The sequence below is a fragment of the Sinohyriopsis cumingii genome, chromosome 15 (genome assembly GCF_028554795.1).
Source record: "Sinohyriopsis cumingii isolate HCF-2022 chromosome 15, ASM2855479v2, whole genome shotgun sequence".
NCBI lineage: Eukaryota > Metazoa > Mollusca > Bivalvia > Unionida > Unionidae > Sinohyriopsis > Sinohyriopsis cumingii.
In genome coordinates, this window is record NC_142975.1 from 148,675,894 (window position 1) to 148,688,056 (window position 12,163).

Sequence of the window (12,163 nt, forward strand, 5' to 3'; positions counted from 1 at the left end):
GCGTGCGAACGGCAAAGAATGTAGGGCTTAGTTCAATAATAGATACCATACCATGCAAGAAACAAAGACTTCATTTCAATACGAGATGATAGCATGCAAACGACGCTGACTTAATTCAATAATTAATGAAAAGATGAAAAAGAAAAAGTGTCCGTATAGAGAGAAAATACTGCATGAAAAACAACCTAATATGAGTTTTGGCCACTTACATTGTTTAATGTCGTAGTCAGGACGACGGATCACATTCTCCAGTTCTTTTAAGTTCGAAACTGACAATGAAACTGTGTCATGAAGTACGATTGTTCAAGGGAACACTCAAGCAACTGTACCATGAAGTACGGCTGTTCAAGGAAACACTAAAGCATATTCCAAAAGAAATTAATAATATTAAGCAGCGGGTATTATATTCTTTTCTACAATGTCTTTTCAGAATGTCACCCATTAAACTCTTGGTGTTCATCATTGTGTGGTCGTTTCTGGTATCGGCAGACATACAATATATGCCTTGGCCTGAAAACCTGATCGCCTGTCTCGATGCTTTCCATAAAGTGACAGATATCACAGAGGAGGTGGGAGAACACATTTTCAAGCACTGTATAGAGGGATATAGCATCAGCAACAGCAAACTGACTTGGACCTGGGTAAACATTACCGGCGTAGAGGATCTGCCAGGGGGCAAACGACAAGCTACCAACCCGGTGACTTCACCACCATCAGGGTACAGAACCCGAAAGGAATACAGAACCTTGACTGACGAAGAAAGAAATAGATTCCACGAGGCTTTAAACGCCATGAGAAGGGTGGGAAAATGTCCAATTATGCTATAGAAACTAACAAAATATGAGTGGCTCTCTACAGTTTCATGTTTTGCATAGAGTTAGATCTATGAGCAAAAATAGTTTTGCAGTGATATCCTCACTTGCTATCCTGGCTATTTAAAAATAACTCGTATAGCTTAGGTATTTTTAAAAAGGGCTCTTAATTCTCTTTGTTTAAATTATGATTGATGCAAATAATTTGGGGTTTGGTCTTACTTACGATATTTATATATTTAAAACTCCTAGCTCCGCTTGGTCATTTTCAAGTTTGTTTAGGTGTGCTTAGATCATGAACTTATTTCTCAGCCACAGTACATGAAAACAACATTGAGATATACCAACATTTTCTCCATCTCGTATCTCACATTTTCAAAAGTAAAATAAAATAAACTTCACATTATACCTGTCAGTCTCTCAGAAGAACATAAAATCTGTAGAGCGCCCCCGATGTAATGAATAATGAAGATAGGTTTGGGCGATTTTCGTTTAAATTAGAGTGTATTTTTTTCTCTACATTTCATCGAATTCCCTCCTCAGATATTACGAGTCAATCCACGTAGAGTCTATATAATTCCACCAAAATGCTAATTAATTTCAGAGTTATTTTCATCTATGCCGTTATTTTCCAACTTATATATTTTTATTGACACCAATATGAACATAAAGAATGTACCAATATTTATAGGTTACTGCAATTTGTATGGGAAATATGAACGAGCTTTTTTTTTTCCTGAGTAATGCTGCACAACCTTTGCTTATTGTCTCTGATGACCTTAGTTACCTAACAAAACCTTCAGTCTCATTTTATTTGTGTGACTGTTTTGACTGACTTGTGAATTGGTACTTCACTGGTATATATATATATATATATATATATATATATATATATATATATATATATATATATATATATATATATATATATATATATATATATATATATATATATATATATATATATATATATATATATATATGTGTGTGTGTGTGTGTGTGTGTGTGTGTGTGTGTGTGTGTGTGTGTGAACATAATATGTGTGCGTGTGTGTGTGACAACCCTTGGCCTCAATATGCTTTTCTCTGCTATTGTTATAGACCCTATAGAGCACGTATCATAGTGTAAACCATTATATTTGCAGTCATACTATTTTTAGACATTCGTGTCGTGCAGTATAAAGCGTTGCAATATGGAAAAAGTACTGTACGATTCTGACAGTTAACGGAGAGAAAAACAAGCATATAATAAATATAAGATATTTTATTTTTCTACCTAAATAACGGATATATTTCGTCGTGTGGTACCACAAACTTGATATTTTAACGAGGGGCGAATAAATACATACTATATAACGTATATCTCCGAATTCATTGATAGTCTTTTTAATTTTTATTTTTCACTTATACTCAGGCAGGAGAGTTTCAGAGATTTGCTAATTACCATAAAAACATACCTGGGAGAAATGTTTTACTGGAATTCCACAATGGTCCTGCTTTCTTGGCGTGGCACAGAGTATACTTAGCGAGGTAATCTCTCTCTCTCTCTCTCTCTCTCTCTCAAACACACACACACACACACACACACACACACATGCACGCACGCACACACACACACACACACACTCTCACACACACACACACGCGCGCGTGCGAAGCACGCACTCTTTTCATCAAGAAACAGACACGTCTACGAAGTCAAGTTTATAAATTTTGATTGTTAAATGTAGACATATTTTAATAATTATTTTAGCGTGAAAATTTTTAAGCTTGTTAATATAGATAGTGCTGCAAATCAACAACAGCCAAAATTCTATAAATCTCTTGATTTTAATATTTTTACAATATATACTTTTTATTTCGATAAAGGCGAAATAGATCGAAGAAGTCTTCTTTACTCAGATGAGCTGGGGTCAAGAGCACAGGAAATAAATTGTTTACTGTGAGCACAGATAGCTATGAATATTGTACATTGCACGCTGTTTTACGGATGATAAAATCTCTGTACAGCTTTATGGTAATACAAATTTCGACTCAAGCATTAGTCCTGAAATTTGCAAAATTATTTGAATAATGCAGATTGCAACAAAGTGCTCGTAATTGTGGTGTGTATGACATTTAACTCATTCCATCAATTGCATATGAGACCGCTCCGAGGGCCTAGTGGTTTGAGCGTCCGCCTCGGATGCGGCAGGCCGTGGGTTTGATCCCTGGCCAAGTCATACCAAAGGCATACAAAATGGTACTAAAAATGGTACTAACAGCTGCCTCGCTTGGCGCTCAGCATTAAGAGGTTAGTGTTAGGACTGGTCGTCCTGGTGTCAGGATAATGTAACTGGGTGGGACATCATGCTACATGTGTGCGGCATGATGCCCCAGCGCTAGACGTCACTGTAAACTGCCACACTTCAGACATCGTAGCGCTATGACTGAACAATTGCTAAAGCAAAAATACAAAACACACACGCAGTTTCATGTGTAAACGTATTTTGAAAGTCGTCATTTTATTACAGATTCGAAGAGGTTCTCCGAAGATTCGACAATAACGTCTCACTTCCCTACTGGAACTCTAGTCTGGATTTCTACATGACTGACGACCCTGCCAACTCGGTCCTTTGGTCGGATCTCTTTCTTGGCACTAGACGCGGATTTGTCACGTCTGGTCCATTCGCAGGCTGGCCAGGTGGTACTAATTCTGTCCTCAGCAGGGACGTCATGCTCAACAGAAGAGGTCTACTCATCTCAACTGATGATATCACTAATGCATTAAGATTATGTAGGACAGTAGATGTGTCGCTGCCGCCAAGGCGTCCTCTCAACAGTTTAATTGAATTCCATCACAACAGACCACACACTTTTGTTGGGGGAAATACAGGAGATATGAGCACACTGCAGAACGCGCCTTTCGATCCCGCCTTTATTCTCCATCATGCATATATTGATTACATATGGGAATTGTTTCGCACCAGACAAAGATCAGCGTGCAATGTTGATCCAACAACGGACTATCCTAATACAGTACCAATTCAGAGTCCAAATTCCTTCATGTGGGGAAATGAACTGAGTGCCTATAGAAACATCGATGGCTTTGCTGACTATTGGACAAGGGACTGGTACGGGTATCAGCCAACACCAACATGCAACTCTAGTAACCCAGATTGTGGCTCGAGATACCTGAGATGTGACACTGCTAGAAACACGTGTGTATCGAGATCTGCTTCTGAGGTGTCGGCTTCTACGGGGAAAAGAAGAAAACGAAAGGCAATAGTTCCTGTTTCCGATGTGAATGTCAACCATGACAATGCCTACACGCCAACGCAAAATGTGTACTCTGTTGACGGTGTTTGTGACACAAAGCTCTGGGTATATATTCCTGTGCAAATTGTTCACATTAGGCCGAAAGGTTATACGTTTACGTCCTTTCCAATAACTGAAGGACAGCTTGATGCTAGTTTTGATGTATACCAAACTCCCAAAGAATCTTACTTATATAACTACTCCCAACCAGGCAATCCAAAAGAGTATCAGCAATGTCAGAAATATGAATCCGGAGCTAAACCAATATATGTAACCTCACATGGCCTCAATTATTATGGAACATACACAGACTATGCCATCATTGACGGTAGACTACCTGTGCAGTCCTCCGTAGTCTACATTGGCGTGAAGAAACCAAGTGGTACAACGACGGAGGTGTTTCTTTCGGCAAGGGACATTTGTGGATGTGTATGCAAACCTCAATGCTTAGTTGGTAACTCGAGCCCACCTGTCTACAAGCCATGTTCTGGCGCCATAAAACTAACAGACAGTCCACCAAATATGTATGCATCGACAATTTATGAAGCTACAATGATGGACTGGGAAATTTCTTTCGGAAGCATCAGAAGCAAAAAGCCTGACATAGCCATTGTGTTTACTTGTACGTTTGACAACGAATGGCCATGGATCAATTCTCAGAGCACTCTAAATGAAAAACAAAGATGAGGTCACTATGGACACATGCCAGGATGTTTGCCCACCAAATATTGTTGATTTTTTAAAAGCATTAAGTTTATTCTTAATACTAATTCTAAACTATGTATAATCCCTATCTTTCTGCGTTTAATAATTTTAATGATATGTTTTATCTATCGGTTGATCATAATGTGATTTCAAATATCATTAAGAACATAGTGTCTGTTGTAAATTAACATTATGATTTCAATTTATTGTACATGTTAAATTCGACCCGGCCTAGTTATTCAATAGATGTCAAATTACAAGTCTCTCAGAATGAGTTAGAATCGGATTCTACACGAATGGTTAACAAACGTTCATATATATATTTGTCATTATATATATATATATATATATATATATATATATATATATATATATATATATATATATATATATATATATATATATATATATATATATATATATATATACCAAGTAACAGGTTTATATGTGATTTAATTGTCAATGAATTAGTCACTGCAAAATGTGTGTGTGTGTGTGTGTGTGTGTGTGTGTGTGTGTGTGTGTGTGTGTGTGTAGCTGATATTAGCATCCCAGGCCAATCTCGATACCATGTTAAATAGGAAAATAATTATCAAATTATTTGAAACGTTCCTATTAGTTACATTTTGAAATGAATTTATTTCATGCTGATTTTTGACAAATAAACTCTACGTATGTTTTGCATATCTCTACTCTCAGAAATATGCAAGTAATGATGGAGCATGAAATGGGATGGAGAGTGCAGTAAGTAATTATGGAGCATGAAATGGGATGGAGAGTGCAGTAAGTAATTATGGAGCATGAAATGGGATGGAGAGTGCAGTAAGTAATTATGGAGCATGAAATGGAATGGAGAGTGCAGTAGGGTGCTGTAAAGGAGTAACATTAAATATGACACTTTAACATTAAACATGACCCTATATTGGATAAATGGGAGTTCAACATCAAGTATGACCCTACGGCAATCTATCAGAAAAGATGTAACATTAAAAGCGTCTATAGTTAAATAAAGAACATGGATTTGATTGACCTTATTTGGATTTAACATAGCAGAACTCAACGATCCAACACCATCCATGACTGGTCTAGGCTTATCCTAATTTGCAAAAATTAACACCTACAAAACTACAAACAGACGTTTATTGGGAGCGGTGGTTGAGGTAAAGTAGGAGGTACCGTCCTGAAGAGCCTCAGGTAATTTAATTGTCATGCACATCCACCTTGACTATGCAAGATTTACAAAAACCAGCCAGAGGAGGGAGGGTATGACTTGGTAATGCTCTCTCTCTCTCTCACACACACACACACATATATATATGTATATCTATATATATATCTATATGTATATATATATGTATATCTATATATATATATCTATATGTATATATATATGTATATCTATATATATATATCTATATGTATATATATGTATATCTATATATATATCTATATGTATATATATGTATATCTATATATATATATATATGTATATATATGTATATCTATATATATATCTATATGTATATATATCTATATATATATATCTATATGTATATATATATATCTATATGTATATATATATATATATCTATATATATCTATATGTATATATATATCTATATATATATCTATATGTATATATATATCTATATATATATCTATTTATATATATATCTATCTATCTATATATCTATATCTATATATATATCTATATATATATATCTATATCTATCTATATATATCTATATCTATATATATATATCTGTATATATATATATATATATATATATATATATATATATATATATATATATATATATATATATATATATATATATATATATATATATATATATATATATATATATATATATATATATAACTCTGTCGACGTCCAATCTTCCAACTTTTTTTTAGTAGAGTTCATAAATTAGCTACTTCTATATCCAACACATAAAACCACTGTAAGTCGGTTTCGTTAATTAGCTTTTCTTGTTTTTCATGGTAAGTCAAGTCATGTTTCAAACATTCTCTTTCATTCGGACATTTTTAAGCAGTTGCTTATTTCTTTTTTTTTTTTTTTTACAGAATATACTGTTGTTCATCAATTTGAAGATGTCTCACTCTAAATTGATAGTGACATTTTGTCTCAGATTTGCAATGGGCGAGATGTAAGATTTAATTGAAGTCTTCGGTCGCAAAAAGACAACTTTCTGTACATTCATTCATATAATGGAGTAGTACTTGCAAAGTGACTTATGAAGTGCTTCCTGTATAGCTCTGATCAGGTATATTCCAAGATTTACTCTTCAAAACAATTGCATAGCATCGTTACCCAATAGTTGCTAATTTCATCTAATGCATTATCGCTTAAATGTTCATGACGTTCTGTAGATGCTAATAATCGTGTTCTAATAGTCGAGTTAAACAGTGACGAGTGAAACTTGTGTCTTGGTCGCATAACTCTTTGGCGAAACCCCTCAAAGCTATCTTTGAAGGCATGATGATGATGTTAGAATGCATACTTACCATGTTAGAATGCATACTTTGAAAACATTGCGCCATTACCTTGAAATATTTATCTTTCAAACTGTTTTGCCAACTATTCGAACGACCCATGTGCGAGTATGTTCCAGAGGAAGCAGATTGACTTATGAATCGAAAGCTATTAACGAGCCTGCTCGTCCTTTTAGCTTCTATTCCTTTTCTCTCTTTTACGATCTGATCAACTATAAAGTCAATGCTAAATGACAAGTATTTCTAGTAGTTCTTCGGTAAGTCAGTTCCCTCGTTATTAGGCTTTCGTTTACTTGCTTCAAAAGAAACCCAGCGTTATGAGTGAAAAGTTGGATTTTTGTGTGTATTTGAAATGTAAATTCCATTCGCTGCGAGCAAAACCTCTATACTCGGCTGTTAAGTGAGTGTAGTAGCGAACTTGGCTTTGCATTCATTTATCTCTCATATATGTGACACGCGGTGGAGGAGTTAGTTTCTGTTCTTCATGCGTGATCACCATACGTTTGCATTTTTCGTCTTTAAGTTTAAATACGTTAGCTCTGCTATTTATTCCAATGTATCGTAAAATACTTGAATACGGTATGTTCCTCTCATCTCTGAACTATTGATACATACCTCAACATACTGATCTGAGGTAGATGCAGAATCCATAAGGAATATGTTGACAATTATTTTATGTCCAAGACATTGTGCTTTCTACATGCGCAGCTATAGTGTGTTCCATAACCGTATTTTCTAAGTAAGATTTAACCATGACACGAAATTGCGATAATTTGAAAATGGTTTTTTAGATAATGCTAATAGTTGCTTAATTGTATTGTGTAATCTTATCGAACATGCTTTATATCGTTTTACCCATTGAATAACATCATATTTTGTATTCAGTTAGTTTTATTCAAAATGAAAAAATGTTTACAGATATAATTTGGTCTAATATTTTTATTTATTTGATACAACACCGATCTGTATAGATATTTTATTCCTATGTAATGAATACCTTCCTCTTTAATAAAAACGATTAACATATCAGAGTGTCGTTTTCCTTTCTACTACCTTCACAGGTCTAATATATTTATGTTTCACTATCTTGTACACATTGAGAGCTATAGTAAACTCGCTTAATAATTTCTTTATGTACTCATTTTTGAGACGATACTTATCAAAACCATGTATCAAAATTGTATTTTGTTCGTCTCTGTGGATCTGTTTTGAGGATTGGAAAGTAATTCTAGAACTCACTGAAAATCCCTCTATCGATTTTATTTTTACTCTCAAGGCCTGGTGAATTTCTAACATTATTTATTTACGGAATACTTTATCGAAGTTTTCATAATTTTGACCAGCGCTAAAAGGAATTTTGTTTATACCAACATTGTTTGTATCGAAGTGTTAAGAGGTTGCAGTATCGATAAATCAATTCCTCCTTATTGCCTGGAAATTGTTTTAATTTATTTGGGAAAGAATTTATCGAACTTTGAACAGTTTCATCTATCGGTATAAAATTTCCCCCTGCTTAAACGGTGGAAATTGTTTTCAAATTATTTGGGTAATATTATATCGAACATTTATGTACAGGCATAAATTCTCCTATTGCTATTGTGGACATTAATTCGATATACTTGCGTCGAATTCGGAATCTGAATCAGAATATGTACAGTGCAGGGTCAGTTACGGCATAAATTTGCACCGGAAGAGAGAGCCAACCAGAGCTGTCTTGAAGCTTTCCGCTAATTGCGTGCACACAACACTGTCACTCAGAGGATTCCAGTCCACAATTGTTTTTACGAAGAAAGAATTTCAAAATTGTTCTGTTCTACATTGTTCAACTACAAAACATCTACTATTATTTGATAATAGTTTTCCTGCATGTTTATGCTTTCAAAATTTGGACAAGATTTGGCTTTAATCTGGCGTTTTTGTCTTAATTGTTTTAAAAATATATTTGGTGAGAGAGCCTGCATTAACCCCGTCGACTACTTTATAGAGATATGCCTGTGTTGGAGTGTTGGTTGACCCTAGTCATATAAAATTTTGGTGACGCATCCTGCGTCTCTGATTTTGTAGTCACCGGATATAAATCTTACTGCCTGGTGTTGAACCTTCTCGATTCCATCAACATCCTTGATGTAGTACAGATCCCAGACAACACGACCATATTCTAACACAGTTCTGACTAGTGCTAGATAAGCAGTTCGTCTACATGTCTGCGGACTATGAGGATTCCTTTTTAGAAATGCTAGTGTAGTGTTTACTTTCTTGGTCGGTTTGGTAATATGCGATTCTCACTTGAAGTCCTGAGATGGTGTTAGTCCAATATAGATGTTTTCACTGACCTGTTGTAGTATGTGGTTGTTTTAAAGTGAAGAAGTGAGGTGCTTTTGCTGTTTTATACGTGAGGTAGCATTTAGTGGCATTGAAAGTCATGCCCCAATCAGACGCCCATTTTTCGAGGGTTATGAGATAATTCTGGAGGGTATGATGGTCAATCTGGTTTTGAATTGTTCTGTAAAGGAGTCCTGGCCTGAGATTTCACAGTCTGGAAGGTCATTAATATGGCAAAGGAAAAGGAGTGGTCCCAGCATGGTTCCCTGAGGGACACTGGAGTTAACAGTGACAGCTTCAGATGATTCTCCATCCACCACCAATTGCATGTTTCGCTTTGTCAAGAACATATCTTGCCAACAGTGTAGTGGCCCAGTGATTCTTTAGTTTTCCATCTTGAACAGTAATTTATGATGTGGCACAGTATCAAATACTTTCACGAGACAAATTAATTCTATGATAGAAATTTGTCTCTGTATGTGTCTGTGTGATTTGGATTTTTAACGTAGTTTTAATTTTTTCAGTCATATCAGCACGATGTCTGCAATGTGGCAGTTTAAAGTGATGTCTAGCACTGGTGCATCAAGCCGCAGACATGTGGTAAGATGTTCCACCCAACCACATTATCCTGACACCAGGTCGACCAGTCCTAACACTAACCTCTTAATGCTGAGCGCCTATCGGGGCAGCTGTTAGTAGCATTCTTATATGATAGAACTGTGAAAGGAACTCAAAAGCAATCATCATAACGAGATAGATGAGTTTAGATACAAAACAATTTCCCCGTAACCACAGATGTAAATGAAAGATATGAAGAAAATATACAAAATCCCGAGTTTTAAAAGTGTTGCAAGGGCAAACAAAAATATTATGAACGAAGAAGCTTACAGTTTACAGGCGCGTGATTTGAACATGTAAAGCGAAAAATTAAATAATATCTTAGAAACGCTTGGCAAGATAGAAAAATATTTGAATATAATTTTTTTAAAAGATAAGAAAATGGAAGAAATAATGGAGAACATAAAATGGAGTACAACATGGGACAAGTGCAGGACGATATAATACAAATGGGGGTGAAATAAAAACAGCAACAAGAACAAACGGAAAGACGTGTTTGAAAAACTGTCGCTATCAAACATCTTCTTGAGTATTGTTTTTCATTACTTACAAATTAAGATATGCCCTAAACATAATGCAGTAAGCAAAATGACTTTGTATATCTTAATAGTGCTGTAAAACAGGAAAATAAAAGTATATCATGGTAACTATTTCATCATTAAAATGGGATACTTTGTGAAGAAAAAAATCTTTGAAACAAGAAACATCATAGACATCATTTGTGGAGTATTCTTAGAAGTATTCATAAAGGTTACGTCCAGGAGATTTTTAAATTGTATTATCAGTAGCTAAATCCAATTTCGCTGAAGACTATTTGATAGGCCGAGGAATCAATTCCAAACCTGTATTGATATTTATTGAAGCAATAGGGGATGATCTTGTCTATAATTTAAAATGTGAAATTGCGTGCAAATACTTTCGTCCGTGCACATCGGTGTACATTGTAGAAATTTACTGGTACATCTCTTGAGTTACGGTCAGCTGAATTGTCCTTTCGGTAATACGGACTTAATATTTCCGCATCAAATCATATATTTGACAAGTAGTAAATGCACGTGGAATGACACAACCATAACTACTGTGTGTATATTGGATGATAACATGGAATATGCTCTTTCTTGAGAAATATGGAATTCCAAATAATTGCGGTCTTTCAAGAGATATTCTATGATGCGGTTTTCGGTGTGGTTTCAAGTCAAACTTGGTCAGTAAAACATCCTTGGAGATTGACATCGTGTACACGAATAGTGTATGCCCTGAACAATATAAATGTATAGCATTAGACGCATGACAATGCTTATATACTTTGTTGGGGAGTGAATCCATTTCGAAAGCAATGTTAGGTCTGTTACAAAAAGTAAAGAATACATCAGCTGAAACCCCCGTGAAAGCCAACTCATGTTATGTCGATTGCAAAACTGTATTGTCGAATTATAGACTAATGTCTCTTATTTGTATCCGAGGTTTATAAAAGACTTATACTCATGCATGTATATAATTTTTGCATGAAATGATTGAAGATATACATATCAATCTGAGTTTCTTCCAAGGCATTCAACAACTAGTGAACTAATTAAACTTTATCGCAAAATATGTTTTTCTCTCGATTCGAATGAAATCACGTCTTTAACGTTCTTGATATCATTAAAGTCTTTGATGGAACATAGTTTAAATTCTTACGTTATAAGATTCAAAATAATTAATCGCCGGTAAACTTATATCATAGCTTAAAAGCTACTAATAAGAACGCTGTTAGAGTTTACAATCGGACTTAAGTATCATTTAAGTGTCAAGGAACTATTGGGGGTTGCCAAAGGTTCCGTCCTAAGGTCTTTACTAATCCTTTTCTCTATCAGCGGTATAGTAGACAACTTCAACTCGCTTGTGATGCTA

At 35.0% G+C, this 12,163-nt stretch overlaps 1 protein-coding gene across 1 annotated transcript; it reads left to right on the top strand.

The window, feature by feature from the left end:
• Positions 1 to 2,182: 2,182 nt before the first annotated feature.
• Positions 2,183 to 5,147, top strand: LOC149783033 (uncharacterized). Its single transcript, XM_089934955.1, has 2 exons — positions 2,183 to 2,341; positions 3,325 to 5,147. Exon 2 carries the CDS (start codon positions 3,398 to 3,400, stop codon positions 4,793 to 4,795), a length of 1,398 nt encoding a protein of 465 aa, XP_089791081.1. The 5' UTR covers positions 2,183 to 2,341; positions 3,325 to 3,397; the 3' UTR covers positions 4,796 to 5,147.
• Positions 5,148 to 12,163: the final 7,016 nt, after the last annotated feature.

Excerpts from the sequence above, each read along its gene's own strand:
- LOC149783033 (XM_089934955.1), top strand. The coding sequence starts at position 3,398 with ATGACTGACGACCCTGCCAACTCGGTCCTTTGGTCGGATCTCTTTCTT.